Genomic DNA, 18,036 nt, shown 5'->3' on the forward strand with positions numbered 1-18,036 from the left:
CCCGGGGGACGTGCGGCCAATCCCAGGCCCTCTCGGAGGCCGTTTCCTCCTCTGTGAGCTGGGAACAGCACTGCCGTCCTCACAGGCTGCCGTGAGGATTTGGCAGACACTCCTGTCCAAGTAAGAACTCCTGGGACCGTGATCTGACCCCCAGGGACTCAGGTGGGTCCCAGCAAGCAGGACCTTCCCGCATCCCCGCCCGCTCCGGCCTCCTTCGCCGCCCTGGTTTCTCCCCACAGTCTTCCTCTTTGGCCACACTTGCCGCCGGGCTGTTCCACTGACACTCTGGGCCTTTCCCGCCTTCTCGAGGTCGAGGTCGCCTCTGCCTGGGGCTCTGCTCCAACGGCACCTCCTCGGGAAAGTCCTTCTGATCCAGCCGTCTAAGGCGGACCCTCCCCTCTGTGCCCTGCGGGGCTTTAGTTTTCTTCATCGCACATCTCATGACCTAGAAAGTATGCTCTGTGTTTATTTCGCCAAGGCGAGAGCCGGGAAGTGACTTGCCCAAAGACACACAGCTGGTGAGTGGGGCCAGCTCTCCAGCCCAGGAGGTCTAGCTTATTTGTTGTCGGTCCCCCCCCCCACGAGCAGGTAAGGCCCGTGAGGAACAGAGCCTTGTCTTGTTCGCGGCACTGTCTCCAGAGTCCAGCACTGGGTAGCGTTTGTCGGATGTGACGATGGGTCCGTGAGCAGCCACGGGTCTCAGGCTGTAGTCAGTGACACAGATCACACAATTCAAAGCCCTCAGCGCCCTTGAGAAGAGGAGGATGCTTAGAGAGAACGGATTGTACCAGCCAGGATCCCAGCAAGCAGATGGCACGTGCAAATTAGGGTAATTTGGGGTGGATTTGTTTAAAAAGAACTGTTAACGAAGGGGCTGATAGGATGTAGAGTAATGCAGTAGTAGCAGAGCTGTTACCACCACTACGCCCAAAGGAAAGAGGGAGAGAGTGGCTCTGGAACCTGCAAAGTCACAAGAGAAGGCCACGTGGAATGGGCAGTGACCTGCGGTGGAAGGTGCAGCCAGCCCAAGGCAGCCCCCTGTGGAGGCAACGGTGGACACAGACCCTCTGGCCTCCCCCTTCCCTCCTTGAACTACGCCAGGGCTGTCACTGCCAAACCCAACCAGAAGTCAACGGCGTGGGGGCCTGTTGATGTGGCCCCTACAGCCAGCCTCCAAGGCAGGTGGGGAGGGGCCGAGACATGACCCGGAGGACAAAGCAAAGCTACCTGGCACCGTCCACCCCTTTGCCTCTCAACATCCATTCTTGTCCTTCATGCTGTGAAAAATTTGTTTCTAAGACAGAGAACACACAAAGTACCATCAGCTACTGTATTAGAAAGGTGATGTCTGTTCACCTTACAGTCACTTGAAACCTAAAACGTTTGTCACAACTGGCGTTCTTGATGTAAGAATTGAGGACGAAAGAAAAAACTAGCATCAAACCTACGTAACATAGTTGCTACAGCCCCCTCGCCGTAGCTCCGAATTGGCGATCATAGTTGTTTTCCTCCACCATTGATTCTAGGTTCCCCAAATCCTCTGACAGCCCCTCAAGTGGGTGGACTTCTCTACCTGGGGTGGGGTGATCCAAGCCTACATTTTGGAGGGGTCTGATCCATCAGTGGTCATTAGGTTGCTCCATTTACCATTGACCAGAATGATTGGGCAAGGATCCCCAGTTAATCTCCTGGGATCGGTCACAGCCGTCCCTGCCCCCATCGTGAGGCAATGACAAATCCCCTCGTATGAACTCGGGGGATTCATCACCTTGGCCTATACAGGCATTCCCTTCTCTGCTTGTTCTGTGACACCCATGGGGTCCAAAATGGTCACGGGGCAACTTTAGGTTCCAATTCATTAGAATAATTTCTTTGTTCTCTGGTGGAGCTTTGCTCCTGTGGAAACTAGGTGCTCCAAACCCAAATCCAAGATCGTAGGCACTGGAAGCAAACCTTCTTCTGGAAAGTTAATGGGGTGATTGTGAGATGCCACTCACTTTTCTCCCTCGTTTCCTTGACCTTTGCATTCTAACTGTAGGAGGACAGCACGCTTGGCCACTGGTATAAAGCATATACTTCCTCCTGTAAATATGGGATATTGTCTCCCATCTGCTTCTACAACTGAGCCTTCAACAAGCTCAGTCAAGCCAAAGGCTTCTGGGTGATGGGAGATGAGCGGAAGATACTCTCCGGCATTTATTACTAAGACATGGAGAAGCTCTGTGGCTATCAGGCTGATTCAGGGTCCCTGTGAGCTCTTTTGTGACAGAGAACTGAAGAGTCGAGACATTCTGGGGGCAAATAGTCAAGGCACACTGCTGTCTGGCAAACCTCCTTTGGTTTTCCTTACTGATAGGAACAAGTAACGAAAACATTTTCCAGGCCCATGGCTGCCAGGTGTCAGGGCCTGTGTTTTTTTGTGTTTTTTTTTTTTAAAGATTTATTTATTTAATTCCCCCCCTCCCCCGGTTGTCTGTTCTCTGTGTCTATTTGCTGCATCTTGTTTCTTTGTCGGCTTCTGTTGTTGTCAGTGGCATGGGAAGTGTGGGTGGTGCCATTCCTGGGCAGACTGCACCTTCTTTTGCGCTGGGCGGCTCTCCTCACGGGCGCACTCCTTGCGCGTGGGGCTCCCCTACGCGGGGGACACCCTGAGTGGCAGGGCACTCCTTGCGCACATCAGCACTGAGCATGGCCAGCTCCACACGGGTCAAGGAGGCCCGGGGTTTGAACCGCGGACCTCCCATGTGGTAGACAGACGGCCTAACCACTGGGCCAAGTCCGTTTTCCAAGCCTGTGTTGATTTACTCCATAAAGATAAATGGGAATGACAGCTTCACTCGACCTCACCCCCTGATTAAGTTTGCGATTATGCCAAGACCCCTCTGGTTTTTGCACCATCAAAACTGCCAGGTAAATGGGAGATGTGATTGGAATTACTGCCTCTTGCATCTTCCAAGTCTTTGGTGTAGACATCGATTTCTGCAATTCCTTGAAGGATATAGTTTTGCTCTCCGTGCTCTCTGGACAGGGGGTTAGCTGGGGAGCAGTTTCAGCTCTTACACCTGGCACTCTGTACCATAATAGCCCTCAGGGAAGGGAGCCAGGCCAGGATTCTGCCAAGTTGCTGAGCGTGTCTATTCCCGTCACTCGCTCTGGGACGAGGGACGTAACCCCAGCATGGGTCTTGATCCCTCTGGACCCTCTCGTAGATGGCCTTGGGCCAAGACCACCTACTTTACCTGAACTTCACAAGTTCCTACTCTTTACCCATGGACCTTGGGACATCTTCGTTCTTCAGAGCTCAGTGGCATCAGAGCCATGTCTAACGACCTCCTCACAATCGGGGTATTTTCCTTTGCTCAGAGAACAGCCATCCCGGCAAATGGCCACAGGCTAGCCATTGGGGAAGATTCCAAGCACACACCACATGCCACTCCAGGGTCCTTCCTCAAGAAGACCCTGACCCCTTACCCTCCAGGGCTCTGCGCCTGGGAACGGAAGGCCTGGGGACTGGGTAAGAGGCTTTGCCTCCACACTGTGACGACTGAGACGGGTTTCTCCCCAGCAACTCCGTTCTTTCCAGATGTGTCAAGCAGCACCTTAGAAGGCTTCCTTCTATTTATTTTCCCCACAGATCCCTAAAACGTACCAAGAGCCATTCTGTTGTGTCTTATAATGATGATGGGGCCACCTTCTTTCTGATGGTTCCGTGCTGCCACCTCTCTGGCTCCCATTACCCATTTGGAGACCGGGGAGTCCACTGCCACCGTCGCACTCCCAGCCATGTTCGGCCGGCAGAGGACAACCGCCTCAGAGGTCCAGAGTGCGGGAGTGTGGAGAGTGGATGTGGTCAGGCAAGGGCTAGAAGAAGACTCTGCCTGAGCGAGCCAAGGGGCAGGCAGCAGGCGGCCCAGCCGGCCTTGAAGCGGGGGGATTCCCCCCAGGCCCAGATCAAAGGAGAGCGTTTAAGGAGAAAGGAAAGTCACAGGCAGATGTGCAGAGACCAGAGCATGCCGGTGCATCCAGACGGCGATTGCTTGCCCGGAAGGAAGGTCGGTGCCGCCAGCCTGGCTCAAGCCCTGGGCCCAGGTCACTTAGTCAGCAGTACCCCCTATTTTGGAGCCTGTGCATTCTCCTGACCCTCCTCCCCACTGGGCACCCAGGGACCTCAGCAGACTCCTCTCGCAGTGGCCGCCCAGGACTGATGCCCTTGGCCATGAGAGCCCCACCCACTCTCCCCTGCGGTCCACCCAGTGGACGTCAGAGCTTTGCCAGGGTCCATCTGACCAAACCTTCCTCCATCACGTCTTTTCTGAGTTCTGTCTCTGTGGCCGGCCCTGAAAAGCAGACCTGGGCCCCACGCCCGAAAGGGCCGTCCAGTGTCTGGACATCCATGGCCATGATGGTTGTGACAGAAGAAGGGACAAGGAGGAGCCCAGACGAGAGGCCTGACTGCCTGGGGAAGAGGCGAGGAGGACTTCAAGGAGCAGGTGCCTTTTGGTTGTGCCTCAAGGGTCCGTTGGAGCTCCCAGGTGGGTAGGAGAGGAACGAAGTGAGGCCATGGGACCAGCACACACAGCGGGGGTGTGGGAGCCTGGAGAACGCCAGGAAGTGGCTGTCGGGTTTCCGATGGCTGGGGACATAGCAGGCAAGGGGGGAGCAAATGACAGCAAGCCTTAAATACCAGGCACAGGAGTTTACATCTACTCTAAAGACAAGGGGCAGGTATAGGGCCTTCTACCTATGGTGGCGGGACCCTCTCTGCATTTAGAGAGGTGAACATGGTTCCCATTTTACAGGTGAGGACCCAGGAAGGATAAGCAGCTGGCATGGGTGACACAGCGAGGTGCCCAGCCTGTGCCATGCACTCTCTGCACACCATCTCTGAATCCGTGGGCAGACGAGCAGGGTACAGTGGGAGAGACTAATTATTTAGCACATGGAACAAACCACCTCAAAAATGTCAAGGCTTAACCCAGCAGCAATCGTTTCTTTTGCTCGTGAATCGGCAGGTGGCCAGGAGTGAGGGTGCTCCACGCGGCGTCAGCTCCTCGGCCGGGCCCGGAGGGTCAGCTGCCAAAAGAGCTCAGCCAGGCAGCTGGTCAACTGGCGATGGCTGCCGGCCAGGACTGAGCTGGGGCGGAGGGCAGCGGGCCTGGGCTCTCCTCCACGCGGGCCTCTCCGTGTCCTGCGCCTCCTTGTGGTGCAGTGGCTGGGTTCCCAGGGTGCGCATCCTAAGAGACAGAGCCTTTCATGGCCTGGCCTCTTAAGTCCTACAACGTCACATCCACTGTTCTCTCTTGGTCAAGGCAGTCAGGTTTCAGGGGAGAGGCATAGACCCCACCTCTTGACAGGGGAGTGGCAAATTCCTGCAAAAGCACATGGGCCAGGGAAGCGGATGTGGCTCAAGTGATAAGGCTTCCGCCTACCATATGGGAGGACCTGGGTTCGATCCCTGGGGCCTCCTGGTGAAAAAGAAGAAGAAAAAACATGCCTACGTGGTGAGCCAGTGCCTGTGCAAATGAGTCACGCAGCAAGATGACGACGTAACAAAAGAGACATGAAGGGAAGAGTCAAGGTGAAGTGCAGCAGAGACCAGGAACTGAGGTGGCACAATTGACAGAACCTCTCTCCACGTCAGAGGTCCCCAGGATCAAATCCCTCTGAATCCTAGAGAAGAAAGAAGAGAAGAAAAAAAGAGAAGTAGATACAGAAGATCACACAGGCAAATGGACACAGACAGCAAAAACAGCAGGGCGGGGAAAAAAATAAATAAATCTTAAAAAAAAAAAAAGCACATGGACTGGGAAAATGAGATGGCCATTTTTTGAAAAATATGATCTGCACCCATAAAAGAGCAGTGCTCCCTGGCCTGGGTGTGCCCCCACTACACGCTAACTTTGTGTCCTTGGGCAAGTCACTTTCTTATTCTGAGCCTCAGCTTCCTCATGTAAAATCAAAAGTAAGTAATGCTTTCTAACGTGAGATGTGAGACGTAAGTGAGAAAATACGGGTAAAGCACTTACAAATAACCCAGCCTACAGTGAGTACTCAACAAATGTTAGCTTAAAATAACAGCAATCTAAGAAGATAGGGCTTCTTTTTACGAATTTGGAAACCAAGTTTCAGAAACTCACCCAAGGTCTTACAGGCTGGCAGGTTGGAAAATCAGTCTCTGAGGCCCGTTTGCCGAGCCCAGAGCCTAGGCTCTCTCTTCCCATGAGTTTGGACCGAGCCTCGCAAATCGCAGGGCATGCTCGCGTCTGACCGCTCCTCTGATGAGCGGATGGCAGGGAGGGTCACGTTTCAGCAAGATCGTTAGGAAGGCGTACCCCACGGCGTGCTGCATCTGCAGGCCTGGGGCAGCCCCCTGGTCCGCAAAGCGGAGGCAGGCCGAGCCAGGGAAAAGGGCTGGCGCGCCGCCGGCCAGGGGACAAAGCCTCCCTTTGCAACCCTGCACGTTTTCATCTTCTAGGCAGATGTCTCGATCCTTCTGTTTCCTCGTGTAGGTAAGAACAGTGACCGGTGGCTCCTCGATGTCCCTGCCACATTTAAGCCTCAGGGGTGGAGGGGCGGGGGCCTTTCTCGCCCTGGTCACTGCCACATCCCCCAGCCAAGCCGGGCTCATAGGCGATCCCCAGGAAGGACGAGTGAATTAGGTACCTTCACAGATGAGGGGCTGAGGCTCAGTGGGCCTGAGAAACTGGCCCGAGGCGGCAGAATCAGTAAATGGCAGGGCCCTCACTTGAAACCAGTCCGTCCGTCCCCTAAGTCCGTTTCTACTGCTCCCCGCTGCCTGGCCTTCTGGGCCTCGGTCTCCTCATTAATCAAACGAGGCTCCTCAGGCTCCTGCACGTTGTTGTGGGGCAAGGATACGACGGAGGCCAAAGTGCTGGTCGAACAGGCAAGGGCCACCCCTGCTTCCGCCTCTGCACTGGGCCTACCACAGGAGGAGCTGGAGACTCTGTGACGAGAGGCTGAGGGAAAGACGCGGAAGGCCCGGTGAAACTGGGATGGAGTTGTGGGTGGGTGGGTGGACGGGCGGATGGACGGACGCAGGGATGGATAAAGAAATGAAGGCTGTTTTGAAGAAGTCGGTGAGTGGGCGCAGACCCGGCTGGCAGTTCAGTCTTTCTCCGGCAGAGGGCACCAGGGCTCCGAGAGCTGCCCTAGGCGAGCAGGGCTGGGGGGAAAGGCTCAGCCTCTGTGCCCAGTGGACCACCTGTTCCAGGAAAGGGCCCGGCCAGACGCTGGCGGGCAGCGCTGGCAGGGAAAAGGCTCGAGACACAGCGGACCAGGTCGGAGTCCGCGGGAAAGACACGCTCGGCGCCTACCTCCCCATCTCAGTGAGACCTCGATGACAGCTCGTCAGGTCACGGAGTCGGTTCCTCTTCTGGGAGACGGGAAACCAGCGCGGCTCCTGGGATGGTCGTGAGGATAAACCGCTGTACCGTAAGGAGTACTCGGCAGATGGGAGGCCCTGGACCCTCACAGGGAGGGATTTGTGGCTCAGAGAGGTTTACGTGACTTGCCAAAGGCCACACAGCAAGTACAGGGCGGGAAATAAAGACGGTCTCTGCGGATCCTCATGCGATTTCTATGGGCCTAGAGAACGTTCTATTAGAACAAAAATGGTTCCTGGGGATCGAAGACAGCCCAAGGCTAGTGCAGAAGTTTTGGGGAGAAGCTCCTCTGAGGCTGGGGAAGGCTCCTGGAGGCATCGGGTCACCTGGGATGAAGATCAAACACAAACTTAACCGCTGGGCCCGAGTGCCAGGTGCAGCACGGCGGAGCGGGAAATTAACATTTTAATGGGGAGTTGCCTGGCGCCTCTCCAGGCGGCTGGCTGCGAATGTGCCATCCTAATGGGGTGTTTTTCCCTCTGGCATTTGTTTCATGTGTGACTGTTCCTCCCGATCCCTGGCCGGGATTTATCTCCGGGCCAGGCTGGGCTTGGAGGGCCTCAAGCACAGGTGTGTCGGCTGGCAGCGCCCTGCAAACCATAGCCCAGGTGCGTCCGGCTTCAGAGCTCCCACCCAGACGACCCGCCTGGCATCTGCCTGGAGCGGCGGCCGTGCCAAGCGGCGAGCTGGCCTCAGAGGGGGAGCTGGCCCCCAGGCCGGGGCCCCGACCCTGCCCCCGCTGCAGAGCTCCTACCCCGGCAGCGGCAGCCCTTGGGGCTGGGAGAGGGGCCCGAGGAGGAGGCGGGGGCTTCTCCACGCGCCCCTTTTCTCCTCAGAAGGCTTTGTCCAGAACCTGCCGGTGACGGGGGCCGGCGCAGAGCCGAGCGGGCCGCCCCGCCCCGTCTAGCCCCCCTCCTGCCGGGCTGCAGGCTGACTCCCTAGAATTCCAGCAGCCCCCGGTGCTGCCCACCCAGGGCGGGCTGACCGCCCCGTCGCACGGAGGGTCTGCCGTGCCCACCCGTGCGCCACGGACCCAGCACCCTACCCCGGCTCTGGCCCCTCGTGCGTCGCTTCCAAAGGCTGGCCGCTCGCATTCAGCCCCGCAAAGTTCCTCTGGGTGCGTTTTGTTCCTTAGTCTAGCTTGCTGAGGGTCACGCTTTCATTCCCCTGTGGGCTCCACGTTTTCTGCCCCCCTACTCTGTGCCAGCTCTGTCGTGGGTGCCGGGAAACAAGGGTGGCTAACCCGGGGCCCTGCTGGAGTGCGGGGGGAGAGGCGGAGCTTGCAATCTGGTGGAGGGGGAGCCCCGCACGGGGCAGGAGCAGCGCTGCGGAAGGAGGGTCCTGCGCCTGGTGGACCTCGCCCCCCACACACACATGCGCCGGCCGGCGAGCCCGCCCGCGGCGACTGCATCCCCATCTCCAGCAAAACGCCTGAGCTGTTGGGAGGCGACAGACGGCAGGCTGGCAGGGACCCACCAACGGAGATGGGAGCAGGCAGCCAGGAGGAGATGGAGGCTCGGGAAAGCCGCGGCAGCCGCGGGAAGGACGCGGGGCTGAGCCTGGCAGGATGCAGCGCTGTCAGGTTATTTTCCATGGCTCCAGGGGCCAGACCAGGGCAGGGCCGAGCGCAGTGTTGTAGAAATAACCATGGGCTGGAAGGGAGACTGAAAGCCCAGAGCTGGCACTAGGGAGCGGGGGCCCGGGCAGCCCGTCTGACCCGACGTCGGGTCCTTCTCGGCGCTAAAAGGCCACAGCCGGGCCCCTGCAGGGAGGGAGGCCTGTGGCCCCTCGCTCGTGGCATCTGGCCCACCCGCTGCAGCCTTCTTGCTTCCTTCCAGGCCGTGCTACAGGTGGGAGTGCCCCCCCCCCCAGCAATCCTCTCCAGGGACAGCCCGTCACACGCCTCACCCCTAACATGTCAGACACCAGCCTTCAGTGGGAACTCTGACCGCAGTGTGGCCTCTCCTGGCACATCGGATCTGACTCATTTCTCTCGTGCCTTTTCCAGCAATAGGAGTAGCTGTCAAAGGGCTGCTTCCGAGGGCTCTCTCAGGTTCTCCTTCCACTCTCAGATTTTCCTCCCACTTTTCATCACCGGGTTTTCACAGCGTAAGGGCGACAGCGGAGGGCAGAGGTGCCAGGCTGAACGTTCTGCCTCTGGCTGGCCCCGCGAGTTCAGGAGCCACGGCGTCCTCACCTGTGAAACGGAGGACAGTTGTGACCGCCTCCCAGGGTGGCCGTGAGCCTGGCACGGGGTGACAGGTGCACTGGCCCGGTGAGGGAGGAGCCTGAGAAATGTCCTCTGGACCCAGAGCTTCAAAAGTATGGCTGGACGGTCAAGTGCAGAATCTGTGGGGTTGATGGGAATTAAGCCAGATCCTGTTCTGTGAATGGGTCCAAAATCTCTCTCCCTACTTAGTCTTGATCCATGTTGACGTGGAGAACATTCCAGGAGCCGGGCTGGAGCTGGAAGCTTGCAGTTAAGGCTGGAGGAGACTCCAAAGCGAGGAAGCATCCTGTGGGTAAACCCGAGAGCCGGTTCCCATGAGAGCACTCCAGCTGTGTCTGGGGGTGTGCGCGTGCCCTCACGGGCGGGGCGTGGCCTTCAGGGCCAGGCCTGCCCCCGGCCTGGGGCTGTGGACGGCTTCCGCCCCTGGGTGCTGCGTCTGGCTTTCTGAGTCTTCTCTGAGACGGGCAGGCTGAGCCCAGCTTGTGTCCTAGAGCCTCGCAGTGGCTGTTTCCATACAGGGAGGAGCCTGGCTCTGGCAGGGGCTGTGTGGCACGATGAGGAGAGGAGCTCTGGGCAGGGAGAGGGAAGGGAGGGTGGATCTGGAAACACTGGTCTCGGGAATAGACAGAGAGCTGTATCGGGCAGGGAGTTGGGAGGCATTCGCCAGGTAGGAACGTGAAGAGAATGGGACTCAGAACAGTGTCAGAGACGGGAGAGAGATTGTAGAGTCAAAAGGCAGAAGAAACGGAGAGAGGGAGGGGGAGAAAGGGGAAAATGGATTCAGAGAAAGAAAAATCAAGACAGGAAGTAGCTGTTTGGAGAGGGGAATAAAGTCATAGAAAGAAAAAGTAAGGAGAGGGAGAGAGGCTCCAAGAAAACCAGAGACAAAGGAAAGAGTATATGCTAAATCGACAGAGAGGACAAAGAGAGCCACTAACTAAAAGCGCCCGCGCCAGAGACAAGAGCGAGGAGAGCGGGAGAGCCAGAGGGGCCTGGGAATCCTCCCCATTTTCCAGAGGTGAAAACCAAGGCCCAGCAAATCCGTAGCAGAGTCAGGCTTAGAATGACAGCAACAAAGACCATGAGTGAGGAGTCAACAGAGAGATGGGGAAAAGAGAAAGCTGGAGGGAGGAGGAGCCCCAACAGAAGGCCCCAAAGGGGAGAGGAGCAGGAGAGGAACAGGTGGGGAGGGCAGGGCTGGGGCCCGGCCCCCAGGCCACGGGAGGCCCCCAGCCCCAGAGCAGGGAAGACCTGGCCGCTCCTCGGCTGGGGGCCTGGCCGTGGCCAACAGAATCTAGGGCCTTCTGGCTGGTCCAGATCCCAGCTCCGGGCAGAGAATGAGAAGGCGGGGAGAGGAGCACGGCCTGGGACTGTGGGTGTGGCAGGGGCAGAGGAGGTGCGGGGCGAGGTGAAGAAATGCTAAGCCTCTGCCTTCCATTGCCACAACTCAAAGCAGCTCCAGCTCAAAGCAGCCACACTCCTAGAGGCAGGTGCTCTGGCAGGGCTAAGAAATGCCAGCCGACAGTGGAGGAGATACAACCATCAGCAGCAGATACAAGAAATCACCCAGTTTCACAATTCAGGACATTCAGTACGGGGGCATCAGTATTGCAACAGTTGAGTGTGCTTAACAATGACTCACAGTTATCAAGGAGCTGAATTACTCAGTAAACTCTACCCACCAAGGTACAGAAGCATAAAACACATTTTAGAAATGTTCTCAAATTGGGGTATATTCTTGAGGGTCTACAATTCTTTTAACTGTATGTTCTCCATTACTTGACAATGTTTTTAAAATTCTCCTCCTTGGTATAAAAATTAATGGTTTCCTTTTCAGGAACAAGGCAAAATTAAGAGACATTTTCATTGGAAAAGTCCTCAATTTCTTAAGTCAGCGTTTCTCAGGCAAGCCTGAGTACCGAGTGGGTCACTTAAACAAACCTTGACCCCTCCTTCCCCTGGGCCGGACCCCAGGCCCACGTTGGGGGGTGGTGACCCAACATGGCATGTGGGAACACAGGCAGGCAGAGGGGGTGTCCACACGGAAGCTGTGATGGGAGATCGGCCACGTGTGCACCAATGAGGACAGATTGTAAGGACTATGGGAGCAGGTTTCTCACTGTTGGGGAAGAGGTTACAAATAGGACAAGAGAGGAAAATAGTAGGGCCCCTGTGGTTCTGGAATTGGAATTGGAGGCAGAGGTTTTCCATATAGGTGTGTTTTCTAGCTCTCTCCACTGAGCAGCCCTGACAGCAGCTATACCCAATAACGACGAGCACCCCTAGAATCTAGATCTCGACTTCTGTAAGGACCCAGGCCCCTCGTGGAAATGGCGTATTGCAGGCCTGGGGTGGGGAATGTGCCTGGAACTGTTTGTTGTGCCAGAAAGTATGGAAGTGTTCAAAGAATGGGACACATCAAAAAGGCACCGAAGTCGGCCAGGAGGGGCAAGATGGCTGCAGAGTAAGGAGCTCCTAGAGTCAGCTCGTCCTACAGGGCAGTTGGTAATCACCCAGAGCTAGCTAAAGCATCTGTTTGGGGGCCCCAGGAGACTTGAAGAGCATCCTGCAACATCCTTGAAAGTAGGAAGGAGGAGACTGCCCATCTGCAGAGAAAGTGCATGAGTAGAGCCCTCCACACCATGGACGCTGGTGCCCATCCTCAGCTGGTGGCACAAGCCACCTCAGGAACGATTCTGTGACTGGAGTTGAAAGTTCGCTTTCCCAAAAATGGGGGAGGAAGATACAATGTGGCACCAACTTCAGCTACTGATCAGTAAATTCAGCTGGCTAAGGTATAATCCTAAGAACAGCTAAGTTTGAACCTGTCCAAGTCAGAAAGAGGCTGGTAGCTGCCGTTTTAACTCTGCCCCCAGCATGAGGGGAAACTGGGCTGACTGAAAATCACAATGAAGTTAGAGACTGGCTTCTTTCCACCCAGATCAGATTGCAGGTCCAGCCCCACCTCCAGCAGGGAGGAAACTGGCGGAACCTGCACCAGCATCTCCAGGTAACTGCAGGCACTTTTGGCAGGCACAGACTAAATAGTTGGACACCTGGGGCTCCATCTCTGCACCCTAATAGGATAGGATGGGAGCTGTGTTTCCTTGGCCTCTCTGGGCAACAGCAGGCACTTTCGGTCTGCGTAAACTGGTTTGTTGAGCACCTTTGGTTCCATCTCCACACCCACGTGACCCCATAGGATTGGAGGGGACTGGTGTTTCCTCAGCATATCTGGGCAAGTGCAGGCACTTTTGGCCTGCATAAACTTGACTATTGGGTGCCTGTGGCTCCATCCCCACCTCCCAGAGGGGCAAGAAGGGGGGCAATGTTTCCCCAGCCTCTCAGGGTAACTGCAGGTGCTTTTGGCCCACACAGACTAAATAGTTGGACACCTATAGCTCCATTCCCACCTCCGAGGAGAATAACATGGGAGCTGTGTTTCCTCAGCCTTTCTGGGCAATGGCAGGACTTTAGGCCTGCATGGACTGGGCTGATGGATTCCACTGGATCCACCCCCACCTCCCAATAGGATAGGAGGAGGCTGGTGTTTCCTCAGCCTGTCAGCACAACAGTGGGCACTCTTGGCCTAGAGGGACTGAACTGTTGATTGCCAGTGGTTCCATCCCCACCCCATGAAGGACGGAAGGGATGGTACTCCCTCAGCCTCTCAGGGCAACTGCAGGGGCATTCGGAGCACATGGATTAGATCGTTGGGCACTCCACAGGATCCATTGCCTCCCCTGGTGGGGGGGGGGGGGCGCGTGCTGTGTCAGTCTACCTGGGCAATGGTGGTCATTTTGGACCCTCACAGCATAGATTGTTGCCCACACCTGCAGCTCCATCCTCACCCCAGGTAGGGGAGAAAGGGGCATGAAGCTTCATCAGTCTCTCTGAGCAACTTCAGATGGTCTTGGCCTGCATGACTTGGATTATTGCACACGGCTGCAGCGCTGTCCCTACTCCTGGCCGAGGAGAAAGGTGGGAGAACCCTGGACGACATGAGCAGCTTTGGCCTTCACAGCTTACAGCACCAGCTACATCCTTGGCTCCTACTACACAACCAGCAAGGGGGAAAGGCAAGAAAGCCCTAAACTAAAGAGAAAAACTGAAGCCAGCATAAATACATCAGGTAAGCCAGATACTGAGACATCAACAAAAAATTACAATCCACACCAAGAAACAGGAAGCAATGGCTCAGTCACAGGAAAAAGATAGGCCTCCAGGTGACATAAAGGAGTTGAGAAAACTAATCATAGATGTTCAAACAAATCTCTTAATAAATTCAATGAGATGGCTAGAGATTAAGGATATTAAGAAGACACTCAGTGAGTACAAATAAGAATTTGAAAGCATACATACAAAGCTAGCAGATCTTATGGGAAAGAAAAAACAGTAAATGAAATTAAAACTACCCTGGAAGCATATAACAGCAGATTTGAGAAGGCAGAAGAAAGGACCAATGACCTTGAAGACATGATCTCCAAAAGCAAACATACAAAAGAACAGATGAAGAAAAGAATGGAAAGAATTAAACAGGGTGTAAGGGAACTAAATGATAGCAAGAGACATGCAAGCATATGTGTCATGGGTGTCCCAAAAGAAGAGAAGGAAAAAGGGGCAGAAGGAATATTTGAAGAAGTAATGGTAGAAATTTTCCATAGAAACTTTGAAGGACATAGATATCTGTGTCCAAGAAGCACAACATACTCCATCAAAATAAATCCACATAGACCAACTCTGAAACACATACTAATCAGAATGTCAAATGCCAAAGACAAAGAGAGTTCTGAAAGCAGCAAGAGAAAAGCAATGCATAGCATATAAGGGATACCCAATAAGATTAAGTGCTGATTTCTCATCAGAAACCATGGGGGCAAGAAGGCAGTGGTATGATACATTTAAGATACGGCAAAAGAAAAACTGACATCCAAGAATCTTATATCTGGCAAGGTTTTCTTTCAAAAATGAGGGCAAGTTTAAAATATTCATGGATAAACCGAAACTGAGAGAGTTTGTAACCAAGAGATCAGCTTTGCAGGAAATAGTAAAGAGAGTGCTACAGCCTGAAAAGAAAAGACAGGAGAGAGAGGTTTGGAAGAGAATCTAGAAAATGAAGATCATATCAATAACAGTAACTAAAAGTGTCAACAGAGTGGTGATAACAAAATATGACAGATAAAACTAAAAGGTCAAAATGAGTGAAATAAGAACTGCAATATTGCTATTCAATATCAATATTGAATATTAATGGATTAAAATCCCCAATCAAAAGACTAGGACCAGCAGAAAGGATAAGAAAATAGGAGCCATCTATATCCTGTCTAAAAGGGATTCATCTTAGACCAAGGATACCAATAGATTGAAAGGGAAATGCTGGAGAAAGATATTCCATGCATGCAGTAACAAAACAAAAAAACAAAAACCAAAAAGCTGGATTAGCTATACTTATATCAGGTGAAATAAAACCAAAATTGTTATTAGAGACAACGAAGGCATTATATATTAATAAAAGAGGCAATTCACTAGGAAGAAAGAGAAATCATAAATATATATGCATCTAACCAGAATGCCCCAAGATACATGAGGCAAATACTGGCAAACTGAAGGGAGAACTAGATATCTCTACAATAGCAGATGGAGACTTCATTACACCACTCTCAGCATTGGATGAAACATCTGGACAGGGGCTCAATAAACAGAGAGCTTGAATAATGTGATAAATGGACTAAGCCTAATAGACATATACAGGACATTACACCCCAAAACAGCAGGATATACATTCTTCTCAAGTACTCATGGATCTTTCTCCAGGACAGACCATATGTTGGGTCACAAAGTAGATGTCAATTAATTTAAAAAGATTAAATGTATATAAAGCACTTTCTCTGGCCATAATGGAATAAAACTAGAAATCAATAACAAATGAAAAAAGGAAAAATTCACAAATATATAGAGATTAAACAGCACACTCTTAAATAATAAGTGGGTCAAAGATGAAATTGCAAGAGAAATCAATATCTCAAGAGAAATGAAAGCAAGAACACAAAATATCAGAACCTATGGGATACAGTGAAGGCAGTGATGAGAGGGAAATTATAGCCCTTAATGCTTGTATTAAAAAAGAAGAAAGAGCTAAAATCAATGACTTAACTACACAACTGGAGGAATTAGAAAAAGAACAGCAAACTATTCCCAAAGCAAGGAGAAGAAATGAAATAGCAAAGATCAGAGCAGAAATAAATGAAATTGAGAATAAAAAAGCAATAGAAAGAATTAACAAAACCAAAATTTGGTTTTTTGGGAAGATTAACAAAATCAACAAAGCCTTAGCTAGACTGACTAAGAAAAAAAGAGAGAAGATGCAAATAAATTAAAAAATGAAAATGGGGACATTTCTACTGACCCCACAGAAATAAAAGAGATCATAAGAGGGTACTATGAACAATTGTACACTAACAAACTAGACAATGTAGATGAAATGGAAAAATTCCTAGGAACATACAAGCAGCCTACACTGACCCTAGAAGAAATAGAAGACCTCAACAAACCAATCACAAGTAAAGAGATGGAAACAGTCATCAAATAACTCCCTAAAATGAAAAGCCCAGTACCAGATGGTTCCACAGGTGAGTTCACACTACACCACATTAATAAATCAAAGAAGATAAAGCATATGATGCTATCGATTGATGCAGAAAAGGCAATTAACAAAATACAGTATCTTTTCTTGATAAAAATACTACAAAATATAGGAGCTGAAGGATAAAGGACAAAAATGAAAAACTCACAGCTGACATTGTACTCAGTAATGAAAGACTGAAAGCTTTTCTATTCAGATCAGGGACAAGACAAGGATGCCCACTGTCACTGCTGTTGTTCAAAATAATGCTAGAGGTTCCAGCTAGAGCAATCAGGCAAGAAAAAGAAATAAAAGGCATCTAAATTGGAAAGGAAGGAGTAAAACTTTCGCTATTCACAGATGATATTATCCTATACCTAGAATTTCCCAAAAAGTCTACAACAAAGCTGCTAGAGCTAATAAACAATTTAAGTAGAGTGTCAGGATACAAGATAAATATGCAAAAATCAGGGATGTCTCTATACACTAATAATGTGCAATCTGAGGAAGAAGTCAGGAAAAAAAATTCCATTTACAATAGCGAATAAAATAATCAAATATTTAGGAGTAAACTTAGCCAAGGATGTAAAGCACTTGTATTCATAAAACTACAAGGCATTGCTAAAAGAAATTTTTAAAAAGACCTAAATAATGAGAAGAACATTCCCTGCTCATGGATTGGAAGACTAAATATCATTAAGATGTCAATGCTACCCAAACTGATACACAGATTCAATGCAATGTCAATAAAAATTCTACCAGCGTATTTTAACCAAATGGAAAACACAATTATCTAAATTTATTTGGAAGGATAAGGGGTCCCGAATAGCCAGAAACCTCTTTAAAAGGAAAAGTGAAGTTGGAAGACTTTCATTTCCAGACTTTAAATCATATTTCCTAGTTACAGTGGTAAAAACGGCATGGTACTGGCATAAAGATAGACTCATAGACCAATGAAACTAAATTGATGGTTTAGAAATAGATCCTCACTTCTATGCTCAAGTGATTTTTGACAAGCCTGTCAAACCTATCTAAATAGGTAAGAACAGTCTATTGAAAAAATGGTGCTGGGAGAACTGGATAGCCATTGCCAAAAGAAGAAAAAAGACCCCTATCTCACACCTTATCTAAAAAATAATTCAAAATGGATCAAAGACCTAAATATAACAACTAGAACCATAAAGCTCCTAGAAGAAAATGTAAGAAAACATCTTCAAGACCTGGCGGTAGGTGGTGGTTTCTTAAATCTTACACCAAAAGCATGAGCAATGAAAGAAAACAGGGATAAATGGGACCTCCTCAGACTTGAATATCTTTGTGATTCAAAGGACTTCGTCAAGAAGGTGAAAAGGCAGCCCTCTCAATGGGAGAAAATATTTGGAAACCATATACCCAATAAGGGGTTGAATTCCATTCTATATGAAGAGATCATACCACTTAAAAATAAAAGAGCAAGCAATCCAATTAAAAAATGGGTAAAAGATTTAAATAGACATTTCTCCAAAGAGGAAATACAAATGGCCAAAAGCACATGAAAAAATGTTCAGTACTACTAGCTGTTAGGGAAATGGAAATCAAAACAACAACGAGATATCATCTCACACTGCATAGAATAGCCATTATTAAAAACAAAAACAGAAAACAATAAGTGCTGGAGAGGATGTGGAGAAATAGGAGCATTCTCTCACTGTTGGTGGGACTGTAAAATGGTGCAGCCTCTGTGGAAGACAGTTTGGCGGTTCCTCAGGAAGCTAAATATAGAACTGCCATATGATCCAGCA

At 51.3% G+C, this 18,036-nt stretch overlaps 1 protein-coding gene across 1 annotated transcript in view; it reads right to left on the minus strand.

The window, feature by feature from the left end:
* Positions 1 to 8,997, minus strand: part of LOC101442492 (guanylate cyclase D-like) — a 51,762-nt gene extending 42,765 nt beyond the window's left edge. Inside the window, exons 1-3 of the mRNA XM_058306358.1 lie at positions 8,880 to 8,997; positions 6,746 to 6,977; positions 6,304 to 6,542 (exon numbers count right to left, since the gene is read on the minus strand). Of these exons, the coding sequence (XP_058162341.1) occupies positions 6,304 to 6,542; positions 6,746 to 6,977; positions 8,880 to 8,997 (589 nt within the window). The remainder of the gene's footprint in view (positions 1 to 6,303; positions 6,543 to 6,745; positions 6,978 to 8,879) is intronic.
* Between the last annotated feature and the right edge of the window lie 9,039 nt (positions 8,998 to 18,036).

Source organism: Dasypus novemcinctus, chromosome 10, assembly GCF_030445035.2.
Source record: "Dasypus novemcinctus isolate mDasNov1 chromosome 10, mDasNov1.1.hap2, whole genome shotgun sequence".
NCBI lineage: Eukaryota > Metazoa > Chordata > Mammalia > Cingulata > Dasypodidae > Dasypus > Dasypus novemcinctus.